The following is a 19,329-nucleotide window of genomic DNA, read 5'->3' on the forward strand; positions in this document are numbered from 1 at the left end:
TAGGTATAGCACTAATTGTATTCTTGTAAATTAAAAAAAAGAGGTATGACTAATATATGCAAAGAAGTTACCTTCCTTTCTATATATTCTAGGTCTTTAAATGATCTCAATTTGGAACACAGTCACACAAAAATTCCAAATATGAAAACTATATAGCTGTCTTAAATTCAACATATTATGTCAAACACAAGTTACATGTCTGAAGTGCCAGGTTTCAAAAAAAAAAGCTGCACTAGCCACCTAAATTTAAGAGAACTGATGTATCATTTAAACTATATATCTTTCTTTACAGGCACACAGAGACTATTTGACAAACATTTTGAGTACCCACATCTTTCGCTTTAAGTACTGTACTGTTAGAGTAGTACAATATTTATATGCTTGATAATTAATATCTGGGGGAAACACCACAACCTTGGGATTCTAAGAGCCTTAAAGCCACAGTGAAGTGCATCCAACAAAAATACTTCTGCAGAATGATAATAAAATAGCTAAGACATAAATCTTGTTAGGAAAAAGGCAGCAATACAGCCAGTTATCACTGTATTCCCAGTGTCTTAACACAAAGCCTGGTAGGTAGAGCATGGTAACCAGCAGTGTAACAAATAAAAAATGTAGAAATAATACATTCCATTCAATATTTTTACTCCCTCACTCTGCAACTTCTTTCAAAAATCATCATGCAATTCTAAAACAACTTATTACCTGAGAAATGTAAACTCTTTAAGGCTAGCCAAACCTTCAGGACAAAGTGAAGGGACTTATACAAGTCACAAGGGTCTGGTTAGCTATTCCTACTCTTAACAATGAACTACAGCTAAACGTAGCTGACCTTAACTTCATAAACTATGCAATGTCTCTTATCGTAATTTCCACCCAAGTTAACCTCTTGACCTAGACACTTTCCTTCTATCCCATTTCTGTCTCCAACCATATATGGGGGTCAACTCTAGCAAATTTTCTCTGACCACTCTCCCAAAACTTTTTATCTCTCCTCCTTTCCTTGGTCAAAAATTTGGCCAATGTATTGAAGACTTTCCAAAGAAAAAGAACATTTTATATGTGGCAAGTATTAACAAACTCAATCCCTAACATACAGGAACATAAAAAGGACACACAGATACTGATCAATAATCACAAGAAGAAATGTCTTACAGAAATATATTACAAAATGATACATAGCACACTTTGCCCCAATGAACTCTCATTTATCAACATAATTTTTTTAGAGAAAAATATGACCTAAAGACAAGAAAAGGTTCACTTAGAAATGCAGTTTCTTATAAAAAACACACAAATGAAAACCACTAATTGTATGATAAATAATATTTAAATATATAACAAAATAAAAATAGTAAAACTGAAATTTCAAGAGCTATGGTGATTGCTGTGTGAGGTGATAGGGCAGACTTGGAAAGAGGAGGAAAGCCTCCTCTGTCAATCACCATCCAGCTGCTTCAGGCTCTGTTAGGAATCAAAGAATAGGGCAGGGGGATGGAGGTGGAAGGAAGTTTTGTCTTACTGTCAAATGCTTCATTACTTGTTTCCCTTTCTCTGACACACCAACTGCAGCCCTAGAAAACATGAGGCAATTCTCTTAAACACTCTCTATCTTTTCCATTCCATATAATACGGGGATAGCTCCAAAAGTCCCTTTAAGGATATTATAAAACTGTCAGAAAACTTAACCAAAATCATGCCTTCTGGATCTACAGGGCCAAAGCTAGACGATTTCAGGAGACAATGCCGTTTAACTTCTTTTCTGTTCACTTAAAACCTCCTACCATCCATATGTACCTCTCAAGAGGTACTCCTGGAAGAGGCTACATGAAGAACTGAACTGAAATGTAACTCATTAGAAAAGTGTTCCCTAATGACAACTCATATCATTACTGGTATACTATTTCAAATTACTTTTTAAAGGGTATAAAAATTACTCCTCTTGCTTGCTCATTGCCTGAAATTATTTCAGGAAGATATTCTTAGTGACAAAAAAGTACTTAAAAAGTTGGATAATCACTACCAAGAAATTGTATGCTAACTTGAAGTTTTTAGTTTACCACTGAACTTAGGACAAGTTAATTTGAGACTGCTTAGACTTTATCTCAAAAGTTTCTGATTCAGGGCCCAAGAACTTACATTTCTAAAAAGTTCTCCAGTGATACCAATGTTTTTGCTGCTGACCAAAGTACCATATTTTGAAAACCAGTGATTTAAAATAATGTATTCCTGGCATGGTCACTTTTACTAGCATCTGTTTTTATTTTCTAATCGATAGATTTATCTTATCTTGATTCTCTATTAAGGTATTATTTTCAAATCTCTTTGTAATGTGAAAACCAGCAAGATTACTAAAGACTCAAAAGCAGACCCCAAATTACCTTCAACCTATTTCATTTACCATTGCTTCAATTTCCTCAACTGCAAAATGAGGACAATAATAAGAATTGTATAATATAAAGTTATTACTAGAGTATCAGACCATATTAAGTGCTTTATATTATCTATTATTCTTATTGCAACAATCCCTAATTATCTGTTCATTGTTGAAGAAAACTTAATTGTGGTTGCTTCACGTTACATTTTATTGGCAATATGTATAAAATCCAATCTATTTATGGTAAAATGCTTCAGACATTCACTGGATTCAGTAAACTGGGAAGCAAAGAAAAGATAATGTTAGAGACTTGTGTTCTAATTTCCATTCTGCCTCTAAGTTGCTACAAGAGTCTGGGCAAGTTATTTAACTTGAGTCCCAATTTCTATTTCTAAAAAAAGCTTTCTTTGGAAGTTAAGATAAAATGAGATACTGTAACTAAATGTTTTAAAAATAGTGCTGTGATAAAAAATACTTCTATTTGGAAAGCGTTCACAAGACATTAAGAAGAGTTATATAGCCACAGTGTTTCTAGTTACATCCTTAAATGATGACTTAATGATCTCAGTTGCCACATAAGCTATTTACTGAATGTTCTCCAATGCCACCAATTCAGCTATTTTCAAAATATTAACAGGTTTGGTGTGGTGGCACATACCTATAATCCCAGCACTTGGGAAGCAGAGGCAGGAGGATTATGAGTTCAAGACCCTCCTGGGCTACCTAGTGAGTTCCAGGCCAGTCTGTGCTACATAGAGAAAACCCTGTCTCATAAAACCAAAAAGAAAAAAATTCAAACAGGAATATTTAGTATTTTACATATTTTAAAAATGAGAAAAAAGTGGATACAAAAATCATCTCAGGTATTTATCAGCTACTAAAATCCTCACCTCAGGACTTTTAGCAAAATTTTTAATTTTGATGCAGTACTCCAAAGCTTCTACTGGTTCTAGACTTTTATTTGGCCTAAATTCATCAGATGAGGGCTCAGGCCCATAGGAAGTTGTGATCTGTACTTCTGACCAGCTGGGTCAGATCAGTTTCCACAAGTCCTTCTTTGGATTTATTTTCTAGAGTAGCTCACAGAACTCAAGGAAATACTTCTTACATTTCACAGTTTATTATAAAGTATGTTATAATGCAGATGAACAGATGGAGAGGTACACAGGGCAAGATCTGAAAGGTTCTCCAGTGCAAGAGCTTCTGTCCTAGTGGAGTTGAGGAGCATTACCCTGTCCTTATGTGGATGTGACACAAGCCTGACAGTTGTACTTTCTGTATTTCATTAGATGACAATCTACAACAAATGTCATCAAAGACATAATTATCAAAGACAAATGATATCTCTTCATGTTACTGAGCATTATTACAAGAATAAGTGACAGTCTCCCATTTCCCTCCATCCCCCCAGTACTTGGGATCAAACCCAAGATTTGCCTTTTGCAAATCTAGACAAGCACTCTTGTCACAAAGCTGTACCGACAGCCCTACGTAGCAGGTTTCTCTTTGATCCTACAAAAAGTTTAAGCATACAGAGAAAATGTTAGATACATCCCAGAGTATAGGAAACTAGAGATTAAAATCGTCAACACAAGCAGTCACCATTATTCATACACATGCATGTGTTTATGAGATGTGAACTGAACTAGGGCATACATACTTGACACCCACAGAAGAAATGCTTGATGTGTATGTGTGTGAAATTCCAAATGTATCAGATTTTTGTGTGTTGATTTGTAAGAGTAAAGGGAGATAGCTTATTTTTCCTCCAAAGCTACACAACTAGAAGAATATCAAAATGACTAAATTTAATTATTACTGCATATACCTAAGCATTGTTGGCACACCAAAGATGGTTGGATGAGTAATAAAAAACACTATTTAAATATATCTGATACACAAATATATTCCATAAATTTTGCTTGCCTTCATTTCAGTGAAATCATTAATTGTCTTATAATCAAGACTCTCACATAATCTGTGATGGTAATGAGATAAAAAATTAAAAACTTAAACACAAGTATATTTGTAGTTAATGTAAAATTAAATTTTAAAGTTTTCAAATGTTTAAATGACCTATTATAATTAAAGTACAAAATGCAAATACTAGGTATAAAATTTTAAAGTTTATGGAAAGCTGATATTTTATTAAATATTTTTATAAAAATTAAGCTATCTGTAATACTAACATCCAAGGCCAACTGGTTGCCAATCTAATTTCATGTGTCATATTTGTTATGGTTAGACACATACATATCTAAATTTAAGAGTAATGTGAATTGTTTAGTGTAAGAAAATGTTCTCAGCAATCATATACAACAGTCCTACTCAGAAATAACACCATTAGGTAAGAAAGCATTGCATGCACATTGATTGAAAGGATTTGACAAGCTAATTTATCAGTCCTTCCTCTTCCTCAGTGACTTTCACAGCTCAAATTCTCCCTGTATTCTAAACAAGGGTTTCTCTCTAGAGTCAATAGCAGGATAATCCATAAATTTACTTCACAGTATTTGATCACAATCTTTTTGTTTCAAAGACAGGACAAGAGGTATGCATACGCATTTCCCTGGGACCTGAAAAGTATCAGTTATAACACAGATAAAGTTCAGACCTGTATTGCATATAGTAAGCAGCTTTCTAAAAGCTGTTCTCAGAAATTCCCATCTCCTGATATTCATGCCCTGTGTACTTCCCTCAATGTGAGAATGAAATGGACTTAGTGTCTTGCTTCTAACAAACAGGGTATGAAAAAAATGACGGAACAAGCATAAAACCTGTGAGTTTTGTCTTGCAGGCACTCTCTATTGCTGGCTTTGCAAAAGCAAGCTGTCATGTGGGAGAGGCCCATATGGCAAGAAACTGAGGGTGGCCGGTGAACAATATCCAGCAAGGAACTGGGAACCTCAGTCAAACAAACCTTAAGGAGTCAAATCCTGCCAAAATTATGTAAGTTTAGAAGTAGATCCTTCCACAGCTAAAATTTTCAGATGAGATCAATGGCAACATCTTTACTGTAGCCTGTGACAGACAGTCTGTTTACTTCTGATTTATTAAGCCACATGAGATGGCTAAGGAGCCCAGAACCTCATTATCAACTTGTTAGAAGTTTATTTATATAAAATCTCGAGTTGGTAAAACATATCTCAGTGGTTTGTAAAAACCACTGTATTCTTGTGGTTTCAGTTAGAATTTTCTAAATAACATCCTCTTACAGAGCCCACAGCATACAAAAAGCCCTTCAAATATTTTTGTCACGTTAACAAATGGATATCAAAGTGGTTGTTTCCAATTGCAACAACTGCTTAAAAGGAAACTATATGAAAAGTAAAAATATACCTGTAATGGTATTCTAAAAATACCCTTAAATGAGATGCTTTAAAGTCTCTAGCCCAACAAAAGTTATGTTATCCTGTAAACATAGTTTGCTACACAGCAATCCTTACAGACACAGTATTCCCACCACCAGTAAAAAGATCTCAGACAGTGTACTGCTAGTGGGGATGTAGCTACTTCATCTTCATATATGAAAGCAAACCTATCTTACAAGTTTAACAACCACTGTCTCATAATGAAGACCAATTCAGTAAGACTTTAATATATAAGAAACATGAATAAAGACTTATCATTTATCCTATCACAACAAATTCATTGCTTATAATCCAAAGTATCTTTTATTTACTGTACTTAGATAAATTCGTAACTTCACAGAGACCCATTGGTATCATGATAGCTTATAGCTAAGAAACAGAACTAAAAAAAACCATCAAAACCCCAATTGGAAACAGAACTGTAAAAGATTTCTCTCTTACTAAAGAAGAGTGTAATAGACAGGACTGCTAAAAATGTTTGGGATTTACTCTCTTACACTTTATCTGCTGACCATAACAGAGATGAAGATTGAAGTAGTTTGAAAATACTGTGAGGATTAAACCAGACTATATTCTTCACATTCTCTAGGGAAATAAACTTTAGGTTGTGTGAAGTACCCTCAACTTCCCGGGGCCAAGAACAACTGCTGCAATGAAAGAGCAGAGTAGTTAGCATCAAGGAGGTGTTGTCACTACAGTGAAGCTAGCTAGAATACCTACTTGTTGACGTGAGCAAAATCAACTCTGTATCTTTGTTCATCTTAAGTGTATGGAGCTTTTGATAAAACATATAGATGTTTAAAAGAATGTTTTAAACACAGAAGGGAACTCTCCATCTCAAAGAAATCTAGTTATAAATATAAAATCTCTTCCAAAACTTACTCAAATGATCTCTTACTTTACAAAATTATTATACAAAAATACAACACAGGGAAATGTCTACTACATAGTTCATATTGCAAGTAAGTGGTAAGAAATACCATAAATGCTAAATAAATGATAATTTACAAATGACATAAACTTAACTATATTAAAGGGTATGGCTATGGAGGTAACTGTGTCATTTAATCAAAGTGATGAACAAAGTCAAAATCAAAAACTTCAGACACAGTTGAAGGGAGATTCACAGAAGTGACTCCTTAAATAAAACTGAGGGTAAGCCATGCAGTGGAAATGAGTTCTAGCTGTAATTACTTCACACTTTTACTTTTTATTTGAAATAACTAACTCATAGCTAAACAATAATCATAAAAGTTATTTAAAAAATATAATTACCAGATTTTTTTCAGTAGTAAACTGAACTGCTGACCAAAAAAGAAATCCCAAAGGCAAAGAAATAAAAGGAAAAATTTTTAAATGCATTCTCAGAACAATAACAATTCATGGAAGCAAAGAAATTAAGATTCCTATACAAGAAGACAGTTAAAGTGCCCTTCCCTATCTCACTTTTAATTCTTTGATATGGAAATCTAGACCAGGACCACACCTGTCCTTATCTAGGCTGGTTCTGTATTATCTTCACACTGTTTCTAGCGCTTTACCTGAGGAAATAATCTAATTTAATGAATTCTTTTCTAATATCACAAAACTAAAGCAATGTATTATCTTTCAGGAAAAGAAAAAGTCTCTTTAAAACAAAAAGAAACAAATACTCTAAATGAAAACAAACAAAAAAGAGTAGTAACTATGAAGCTAACTTAAAGTCTATTAGCTACACAGTACATGGAAAGATATCATTTTAAAAAGATTCTGAAGAGAAAAGAAAGGAGAAAGCATAGGTTCTTTTTTTTAAGGTTTTATTTTTAAACATTATTTCTGAATAAATGAAAATCACTCTTTAAGAGAACAACTTTTCTTTTTCATGTAATTAGGTTGACAGAACTATGAGAGAGATTAAATCAGGTTGTAAATAAACAAAAAAGAATAAAGATCTCTCCCTTCCTCAACTAAATAGCACTATTAATAAAACAAAGATTCGCCTACTTTTCTTCCCTTTCATTAGTTTGAAATTGTGAGATGTTGCTGACATAATGAAATGAATAAGATAAAGAAGGAATATGATTTGTTTATAGCACAAGCAGGTCTTCCTATAATGATTTCAGATTTTAAGAAATGACTAAATATTTTGCAATACAAAGCAATATGGCAGTTAATATTATTAAAGATTTAAGTAGCATTTGCACTTCACGTATTACTAGATATGTGTGTTACCTCAACAATATCCGAGTTGGTTCTGCTTTCATGAGGCTCATTATATTCTGTATACTTGAGAAGAACTTTGTCCATATCAGTGCTGGCATATTGAAACAGTTTGTTAGAGCTGTTGAAAATGATGAGTGCTATTTCACAGTCACAGAGCACACTGAGTTCATAGGCTTTCTTCATCAATCCAAACTTTCTTTTTGTAAAAGTGACCTAGACAATCAAAGAAAAAAGTATCTTTTTATTAAAAGCATTAGTAGTATTTGAAATATACGCTACTTGAAGACGAGTCTCTTAATATTGAGCTGTATTTCAAAGATGGAAAAGAATCCTAGCCTCATGTGCCACATGAGCCTTGCTCTTCCCCATTTTGCCATAGGACTATAGTTCTATATTTATCTTGGGTGCCCAAGGCTCTGAAAGAGAGGTCTTTCCTCTTTCAAGGAAGTATTCCCTTATCCTTGACTCTGGCTATACTATAGAAGGCAGACACACACACACACACACACACACCTGGCTATACTATAGAAGGCAGACACACACACACACACACACACCTGGCTATACTATAGAAGGCAGACACACACACACACACACACACACCTGGCTATACTATAGAAGGCAGACACACACACACACACACACACACCTGGCTATACTATAGAAGGCAGACACACACACACACACACACACACACACCTGGCTATACTATAGAAGGCAGACACACACACACACACACACGAGAAAATAGTTACTATAGAAGGCAGACACACACACACACACACACACACACACACACACACACGAGAAAATAGTTACCAGTGGTCCCTTATCATTCAGTTTAGAATTGTTACCAGAAATACTAAATCTCACCTCAGGTATTCCAACAGTGCCCAGACTCTTAATCCTTGAACAACTAAGTACATCTACTAATCTGAATTATGCTTTTCCTCCCTCTCAAGCCTTTTTACTACACCCACTGAAATTCACAATCTAGGATCAGCAAATTCTCTGATGTCCTCAAATTCTTTACTATTTCTCTAATTGAAACCTGCCACCTGAAATTCTCTCGAAGATAGATCAAAAATTTTTTATTATTTATTAAATCCCTATCCTCAAGGCCCCAAGAAGGGCTCCTCATTCTCTCTTCCAAAGTACTTTTCCCTCCGTCTCCTTCAACCCACATATGTCAAGGTTTATACTGTGAAATTACACCACCCAATCACCTCTTCTGGTGAGCACAAAGTGACACACACCCCCTGTAAGTCTTCTCATGAGAACCACCTGACTCATACTGGGTGACTTCAGTCCCTGTCAAAAAAATTCACACAAATATCTTGGCTTCTCAGTTCCTTTATCTCTCAACCTTCAACACACATTCATCACTCCCATGTCACATCTTCAACTCGGGCATCACCACAGTTACATCATCTCTAGAATCTTAACTTCATGTAATGCACTTTGCTTTCTTTTACCTTTTTAAGTCCTCTAATCCATTTACTCTGCCACTTTGTTAACTACAAGTCAAGCAGTCCTTTACCCAAAATGCTTGGACAAAAAGTGTTTCAGATTTGGGGTTTTTGTGGATTTTGAAATATCTACATGCACTCAATGAGATTTCTTGGCGATAGGACGTAGGCCTAGATACACATGAATTTATGTTTTATATATACCTTATCCACACAGCCTGAAGGTAATATTAGTCAATGTTTTTTTAACATGCCTGCATTTTGACTATGACCCATTACATGAGGTCAGGTATGGAATTTACCACTATGACTTCCTATCAGTGCTCAAAAAGTTTCGTATTTGGGGGGCACTGGGAATGCTGGATTTTCAGATTAGGTGTGCTCGGACTGTACCCTCATGGCTTTTCTTCTCACGTTAGATTTGATAGTCCATTACTATTTCCACTCCCTTCCATATACACATAACTCCTTTACCCTTCTCTCATTAACTACTTGCTTAACATAGCCCCACCCAAAGACGGACTTCCTAACACATGACTTTCCCTGCATCTTTATGCAAGTAGCTGACAATTCCTAGGAATGAATCACACACACACACACACACACACACACACACACACACACAAACGTATACCCTGTTGTCTCTGAAACAACTATAAATCTCAACACTCAATGTTGCCTGACATTCCTGACTTGATTTGTTCGTGTCATTAACCCATTCTCTAAGTCAACTATTTCCTATTTTCTCTCCCAATTCACTATCTCCTGATAATCTTGCTTCTAAATCATTGAAAAAACAGAAACAAAAGGACTACATCCTCTTTCTATCACCAAATCTTATCAGTTTAGCTGTCCCATCTGTACCTTCTATTCTCCATTCTCTGCTGTTGACATATCTGTTTCTATTCCATGCTGTATGTTTCATTCTCTTCTCCATCTATTCAATTAGATTAAATACTCTTAAGCATATAAATGTGCTCTTACCCTTCAGCTTTACATTGCCCCTACGATCACCAACCTTTCTCTCTGCTCTCTACTTCAGAGTAAAAATGTTTGAAAGAAATGTCTGTAGTTGTTTGAGATTTCTTACCCTCTAGTGTCTCCTTAACCAATTATAATTAGAATTCCATTCCACCAATACTGCTATTATTGGTGAACTTTAATTTATGTGATTAAAGTCATGGTCATTTTTAGTTCCTATCTTAATGTATACCTCAGCATCATTTGACAAAGCTGACCATACTCCCGCTCTTCACTTTCTATTCCAGATGTTCATGACACATTCTCCCAGTTCATTGGGCTGCTTTCTCTCAACCTTTATTGTTACCCCTTTTCCTCTGCTCAGCCTCTACACACTTAAGTGCCTATCCACTTTCAACTTGGGCTCCCTTCTCCTTTTATCCTCAGCTTTTGCCTGGTGATTGAATCATGGTTTTGAAAGCAATAAATAAGCTCTTTTTACAGTCTTCTCAATTTCAGCAAAGGTACCATCCCCTATTCAAATAACGAAAACAGGAAACAATTTTAAGAGTTACCCTTGACCCCTCTTAGCTTAACAATCTACTCTATCCATCAGCAAATTATGCCAACTTTTACCTTAAAATATATCTTAAATCTATCTACTTCTATCTATACCACTACTATTCAAGCAAAAAAGGCTGGAGGCATTGCTCAAACAGAAGAGCACTTACCTAGCAGTGCAGGGCACTGAGTTCAAACCCCAATACTGTGTGTGTGTGTGTGTGTGTATGTGTGTGTGTGTGTCCCCTCCATCTCCCTATCTGTTTTTATTTTCCATTAAGCCACTCTGTCATGAGTGTGTGCATATAAGCATGTATGTTGTGCTCCTTGGACATCAGCTGCTTTCCAACTTAGGAACTTTGCTTTCTTTCCTCTTTGTGAAATACTCATCATACCACATCTACTTAATGGTTGCTTCCTTAACCTTTAAAAAAACCTCTTATTATTTATGTAAATACACAAATATAATTTTACATAAATATGTATATGGAACAGAACATCTTTTGCTTGTCTCCCCACTTTTCCTTGTAGCTAAGTAAAACCCTTAAGGTTTACTACACAGTATTTTTCACCCTATATTTTTGTATGAGATCATATAACCATATACATATGTCTGTATACACATGTATGGGATTTTGTCAGTGTTCTACAAAAATGGGGTTCTGTCAATATTCCTTTCATTATTTTACTCCTTTGACCACAGTTCATAGATGTCTTTAGGTCAAACACTGTATCACTAAGGGTACTTTCAAAAAATTTCAGAATATTTTCATCTTGTTGTTAATTTACTCCTTTAATCTTTAGTATAAGATAGGTGCAAAACAAAACCTCATTTCTTTAATATGCATTTGCCTAATCTGTAGCGATTTTACAACCTTCTTTTTTTTGGACAATCTTTTTCAGTTGTCACTTGTTTTCTCTAAATTGCCTGCCTTTTGATCATTTCCCTGTGCTGTAATTTGTCTTTTACTTGTCTAAGTAAGAGATTCTTAGATATGTTCACCATGTTTTACACATACTTTTTCATTTATGTTAACTTTATGTACTATCTGTCATTAAAAAAGTTTTCAATTTTTATTACAGACCGCAACACTGGTTATCAGAATTTTGGCATTATATACCACTGTTAAAATATAACACATAAAAATAAAACATACAATCTTAAAACAATGTAATCTGAATCACTTATGACTTGAGGTGTACCTAAATATACTTGCAGCATTAAAATTTTGACTTCAGCAAAAATGCAGCAATTTAGAAAATATTTACACATTCTTTTAATACTGAAGAGAAAGAAAATGGCAATAAACAGTGTGAAGCATTTACTGCAAGAACAATTCTTATCTAACCAGAAACTTTCGAAATGAGTGTGATACTAACGAGATAGTATTACAATTGGGACAGCTAATGCCTCTTCAAAATATGTCTTAAGCTAATTAAAGAAAATTCTTTCTTAAAAATAATAGCTCAATATAAATTAAAAGAATACAGTCCTGGCTGTCCTTTCCAGAAACACATACTCAACACTTCTTCAAAGTTATCAATCACAAGAAGTGGACGATGAAGGAAGGTGTTAGAGGAAGAAGCAATGTCAGCTTATAATGATCTCTCCATTCTTCCAACTTACTCCAACCAGAATAAAGTCAGAAGAGAGCCTTTTCAGCAATCAATTTGCAAGGAAAAAAACCCACACGCTTATGCTTCACTGATGTCACCAAAATCTATGAACTGAAAAATTGTGAATTTAATATAGTACTTCAAAGCTTTCTAAATAAAAACTTCATTTATCTTTAGCACTTAGTCTATTTGTTATTACTTTTTTAGACTAGCTTTATAGACTGACAGCCAAATGAAGAGGAAACTACAGAAAGTTTTCATAAATCCCATTCCCACACTTGCATAATCTCCCCCATTATCAACATACCCTTGCCGAATGGTGCATTTATTTCTAATGACACATAGCTATCACCCAAAACCCATGGCTGACATCAGGGTTCACTCAGTGCTGTCTATTCTGCAGCATGTATGATGACATGGTATACGACTGTAACAGCATAGAAAGTGTTCTCACTGGCCTTAAACTCCTGAATAACATGGCACTGTCTACATGCAGTGCAGTTTATTTACCTGCTTGTGTACTGAAGGGTATCTTTTATATTGCAGTGCTGGATGGGGTGCATTGTGGCATTTACAGATGTTCTTACAATATATCAAATATATCATGTTTGAAGTCACTCTTACAATTTATCAAATATATCATGCTTGAAGTCACCCCCTCCGCCATTCTCCTTTAAGCCCCGCATTCAAGAAATAGTTTCAACAGGTCTCATTTTTTCCATTTACATTCACGTGTACACAGTACTTGCACAATACTCACCCTCTTATACCCTTTTCCCTACTTTCTGGCCTTTCCCACTGGTATCAACTTTCCCCCACCCCCTATGCAGGACTTGTTCTCGATTTTGCAAAAGAAAGGAAAAAGAAATGACCTTTTTGCTTGTTTAAGATAGCTACACAGTGAATTTCCTGTGGTACTTCCATGTATATTATAGCCTGATTTGGTTCATTTCCTCTATTTTTTTTCTTTCTACTTTAGTCCCTTTCTTATGGTGGTTTCAACCAGTTTAAATATTCTATATTCATTCTTATATAGAGTACATTACCCATATTCATCTTAACTTCCTTTTCTTGCCCTCTCTATTTCATGTGTGGCCTCCCCTTGCTGTGTCCTGTTTTTCAATGTATTGCTACATTTGTATTAGGTTTATATTCCACGTAAGGAGAGATAACGTGCAGCTTTTGGCCTTCTGAACCTGGCTAACTTCACTTAAAGATGATGTTCTCCAGTTCCATCCATTTACCTGCAAACGATAAATTTTCATTCTTCTTTGTGGTCGAATAGCATTCTAGTGTATATAAATACACATTTTCATAATCCATTTGTTAATAATGGGGCATCTTGGCTGTTTCCATAGCTTAGCTGCAATAAACATGGGTATACAGGTGCCTTTGTTGTAATCTGACTTACATTTCTTTTTCTCCCCATGTTTCTATTTTGTGCTTTGCTCACATGCCATTAGTTAGTTGGGGGTTTTAATCATCTGTTTGCTTTCCCTTGACTTAATTTCTATGCTCTTGACTAGCTAGTTTGTTGTAATATTTCTGTTCCCTAAACTGGAGCTAGGCAGTAACAGACTCACAAATGCAAGGCCAAACCAGTTATTTACATAATATATAAGAAACTCCTTGGTAATACTGTCTATCACCGGTGGGTATTGGGGAGATAACAGTTGTTTGGATAGGGATAGATATTTGGGAAACTGACAAGATGGCACTAGAAGAGGGAGAAGGGAGAGGGGATGGGATGAGGAGCAAAAGAGGTGTGAGGGCTGTAGGGTAATTGGATCCTAGTGTGTAAAGGTATAGTTCAGTAGTTCAGTTATTGGGGGGAAGGAGCTATTTTCAGGGATTGCAGGGGGATAGGAAGGATGGGGAGAACATGTAAACTTGGAATAGTATTCAGTGAGTGGTGAGGTTGAGGCAGTGGGGTGGGGGTTGGGGAAGGAGAGGAGGGAAAGGAGAAGAGAACAGAAGAAAAGAAAAAAGTTGGGAGAGAAAAAGGGAAGTGGGACAAGAGAGGATAAGCAAACTGATATATGGACATAATGCAAGATGAAGATAGGTAACAATAGATTGTAGGAAAGAAAGGAAAGAAAATGATGGTAAAAAAATTTTTAAAAATTAAATAAAAAAGGAAAAAAAAAAGAATCATTCCACTGAAGGTTTTGGACTTTTTCCTCTGATTTCAAATCCAGGTGCTGGTACTTTTGACAGGGGCTTTCTCAGAGTCTCTGTCTTTGAACGGTATCTTGACTGCTTCCAAATTTTGACAATTATAAATAAAGCTGTTATAAACACATATGTGCAGACTTTGAATGAACATGTTTTCAATTCTTTTGGCTAAACATCAAGGAATGCAGTTACTGGATCACATATTAAGAATAGATTTAAAGCCAGGTATTTTCGTATATACCTGTAATCCCAGCACTTAGGAGGCTGCGGTAAGAAGGATTCTGAATTTGAGGCCAGTCTGAGGTATATAATGAGATCCTTTCTTTTTCCCCTCCCCCCTGCCATAGAGTAGATTCAGTTTTATAAGAAAGTGTCAGAAGCACTATGAACTATGATTGATGAACTGCTGTAGGCCTAGGGTGGACAAGTCAAAAAGCTACAAACTCCAGAACAGCCAACAGAATACTGAAGGAAAAGAAAAACACCAGAGGATGTTAAAACTTACTATAAAGCTAGTAGTGCAACTGATTATAAAAAAGTCAAGGCAGTGTGGTATTAGTCAAAGAACAGACAAACAGATATATGGAATGGAAAAGAGAGCCCAGAAACAGCCACGCAAATATAGCCAACTGATCTTTGACAAAAGAGTAAAAGGGATACAATGAGAAAAGACAGGTTTTTCAATAAATGGCCCCGGAACAACTAGATATCCATATGCAAAAAATGAATTTAGATACAGACCTTAAACCCCTCACAAAAATTAACTCAAAATGGAACCGAGACTTAAACATAAAATACAAAACTATAATACTCCTAACATGGGAGAAAACCTAGATGACTTTGGGTTTGGTAATGACTTTTTTGAGACAAGGCCAAAGATAAGATCCATGGAAGTAAAAACTCATAAACTGGACTTCATTAAATAAAGGACTGTTATACACAAAGAACTGTTAAACTCAACACTAAGAAAACGAAAAAATCAAATTTTAAAAACAGGCAAGAGATGCGAATTTGCAACTTATCAAAGACAAATAAGGATATTAAAAGTTTTCCAATGCATATGTCATTAAGGAACTACAAACTAAAACGACAGTAAAACAGTACTATACACCTATTAATCTAGGTGAATGGTGAAAACTCAAAACACTAAATGTTGATGAGGCTACAGGACAAGTGAACTCTCTCATTCTCTGTTGGTGGGAATGAAAAATGGTCTGGTTACTTTGGAAGAGTTTGGTACTTTCCTACAGAAATGAACCTATGAATCATCCAGCAACTGTATTCCTTGGTATTCACCTGAAAGGGTTGAAAAATTTACTTCACTCAAAACATGCATGTTTATATCAACTTTATTCATAATTGCCAAAAAGTGGAAGCAAACAAGATGTTCTTCATTAGGTAAGTGGATAAATAAACTGGTACATTCACACAATGTAGTATCATTCACCACTAAAAAGTAATGAAAAGATTTGGAGAAACCTTAAGACACAGAACACTAAGTGAAATAAGCCAATCTAAAATGGCTATATACTGTAGAGTTCCAGAGACAGTAAGAATATCAGTGGAAGCCAGGAGTTGGAGGGAGGGAAAAAGGAACGAAAGGCAGAAGACAGAGGATTATTAGGGCAATGAAACTATGCTTTGTGATACTACCATTACACGTTTTTCAAAACTCCCCAGATTATACACCAGAAGTAAACCTTGATGTAAAGCATGGACTTTGGGTAATAATGGTGTTTCAATATAGTTTCTTTGATTACAACAAATGTACCACTCTGATGCAGAATGTAGGCAGTTCGGGAGGCTGGAGGGGCAGGTGTATATAGAAACTATTTTCTGCTCAATTTTGGTGTGACCCTAAAAGTGCTCTAAAAATAAGTCTACTTAAAATGGTTTTTAAAGAAATGTTCTTATAATCTTTGTAATTGTGACATACATGAACAAAGTTCAGTGATCTCCTTCCCCATCAGTATCTAACACATGCATTTCTTCCTATGAACTATGTTTAGCTGTTGATCTAGACTTACAATCAGTCGGTGCAGTAGCTAATGAAATAAACAGAGAAAGCCGTTCATATGATGGGAGAGCACCTGTTTCCACCAGAATTGCTTTTCACAGATAAATGTTATGGTAACATTCATTTACACTGCAGGTATAATGTGCACACACAAAAGTGAAGCAACAATGAAGAAAACGCATTTCACAGGTATAATTCAAAGATTTCTATATTTTTCAATCTGTTTCATTTAAAAGATAGCATAGAAATTTAGTAATTTTCACTAGATTTAGACAATGTATTTTGTTTTCTTTCTTCTGATAATACCAAATGCATTTAAATCCATGTCTTAGCATTTAATTATTTTATTTCCTTAATTTCACACAGATCTCCTTAATATCCTCAAAGCTTTTATTTCCCCTTTATTTTTCTCAAGTATACAAAGCACAATACTGCTTATTAGGGCCACTCAAATATCCCACTAACTTAACTAGAAAATTTAATTAACCAATATAATGTGTTGTTTGTGGCATACATTTATATGTAAATTGTGCCACACATCCAAATCACCTTTAATAAAGTATCTTTGAATACTGCCTATGCTTGATACTTTAAAGTGTCAAGTAAAAAAACTCAACATCTATTGAAGTATTTGTTTTCAAAAATGTATTTTGGGAACAATGAAAATGAAAATGAGATCCCTTTATGAAAAATAAAAATAAAAATTTCTGGATGTTGGGGCTCAGGGTGTAGCTCAAGTGGTAGAGATCTAGCAAAACCCTGGGTTCAACCCCCAGTACCAAAAAAAAAAATTCTGGTTGTTAAACAAAGGTTTTCCTTACTTTATAGGACACCTAAAAGTGAAAATCAGTAAAGCCAATTAATTATATAGTGTTAATTAGTAATGTTGCAATATAGCCACATTACAGTTCATAAATTTTATGTGATAACAGTAACATCACTAAAATTAGGCTAGTCAAGAGAATGTTAACTATGAAATTACAGTATTTAACTTTACTATCCCTGTAAATAGTAAAATTACAATAGTAACTTTACTATCACTGTTTCTTAAATTGAAGATTTTAATTATACTGAAACAATGTAAATTCTTTATATTGATTTAGGTTAAAAAGAAATCACAAGGGCTGGTGGTGTGGCTTAAGTGGCATAGCACCTGTCAAGCAAGTGTGAGGCCCTCAGTTCAAACCCCAGGGCGGCCACACACACACAAAAAAAAACCCCAAAAAAACCCCACGAACTTTAGTTTCAAATCAAAATGAAAGAATGAGACCATGTTTACTTCTCCTTATTCCTCTAAAAACAGATACATGCATACATACACACATGCATATGTTTCTTTTTGAGACAAGATCCCACTATGCAGTCCAGGCCGTTCTCAAAGTTGCTATGTACACCAGGCTGGCCTCGAACTCTTGTTCCTCCTGCCTTATTTCCCAAGTTCTAGGATGACGGGTATGTACCACAACTAGTGAGATTGGGTTTTCTTCAAGTAAAAAGTCAGAACCCCCAACTATGAATTTTCAGCTGCTAAATTTGGTGAAATTCAGATGGAAATGAAGGTAGATTCAGAGAATTCAGAGTTCCTCAGAAAAGTAGGAATTTCATAGTCCTGGGAATCTAGATAAGAATCTCCGATTAGTGCTAAAAAATTTCAGAAGTATGGGAGTACCATGAAATAAATGCAAAATGAACTGGTAGAAACTTAAGTTTTAAAAGCAGAATGCCAGGGGATATAAAATAAAATGAAAAAGGAGGACAGAGGAGGAAAGAAGCAGCAGGAGGGGAAAAAGAGGAAAGAGGGAGAGGGCAGAGAGAAAGAATAAGATAAAGAACAAGAGGAAGAAAAATAATTATTTTACAGAATAGTCATTTTTGCTACCTTGTTCCTAAAACCATGGCCAAAGATATGAGGTAACATAAAGACCTAAAAAGTGAGCTAGTGTGGCTCTGTAAAGAACTGGCGGGGGTAGGGGGTGGGAGGAGGAGTAGAATCACATCATAACAGGATTAGAAACAATAAGAAAATTCAAAGAACAAAAACAGAAATTAAATTATTTTAATTAATAGAGAAAAGTTGCTGGGCAGGGTTGCCAGATAATGAAGATATTAAAAAGTACTTTGAAAAGAAAAATACGTTTTAAGAAATAGAACAAAGATACTGAAAGTCCATACCCTTCTCTTAAAAAATGATAAAGAGCAAACAAATTCATGGCACATTCTGGTTAAGTTACTAAACATTGACGCTAAAGAAAGAATATTATGGGCACCTAAGCAGAAAAAGTTAAGTCACTTCTAGAAGGCAGAAAACCACTGAGTCTGGTATTAGAAATCTGACAATATTTAAAGCCAGAAGACCAAATCTCCACAATGTTCTGTGGGAAAGAAAAGGAGCCCTAGGTGTCAGAAGTAGTCAAGTTCATGTCAATAAAGAGGCAATAAACATTTCAAACATAGTGACATTCAGGAAATACATGCTCACAGCCCTTCTTGAGGCTGGATTGCTGAGCAAATCCAGTCATTTGAGAAATCAGTTTTCTTAAACGTTGCCCAATCAGCTTCTAAAATGCTACACGGCACTGA

General features: G+C 35.1%; 1 protein-coding gene across 15 annotated transcripts in view; it reads right to left on the reverse strand.

Moving 5' to 3' along the window:
• Positions 1 to 19,329, reverse strand: part of Mef2a (myocyte enhancer factor 2A) — a 136,671-nt gene that overhangs the window by 55,580 nt on the left and 61,762 nt on the right. For all 15 annotated transcript variants that reach the window (XM_074061812.1, XM_020161765.2, XM_020161767.2 and 12 more), the window contains one exon: positions 7,960 to 8,163. In XM_074061812.1, coding sequence (XP_073917913.1) covers positions 7,960 to 8,163 — 204 coding nt within the window. The remainder of the gene's footprint in view (positions 1 to 7,959; positions 8,164 to 19,329) is intronic.

This window comes from Castor canadensis, chromosome 19 (assembly GCF_047511655.1).
Source record: "Castor canadensis chromosome 19, mCasCan1.hap1v2, whole genome shotgun sequence".
Classification (NCBI taxonomy): Eukaryota; Metazoa; Chordata; class Mammalia; order Rodentia; family Castoridae; genus Castor; species Castor canadensis.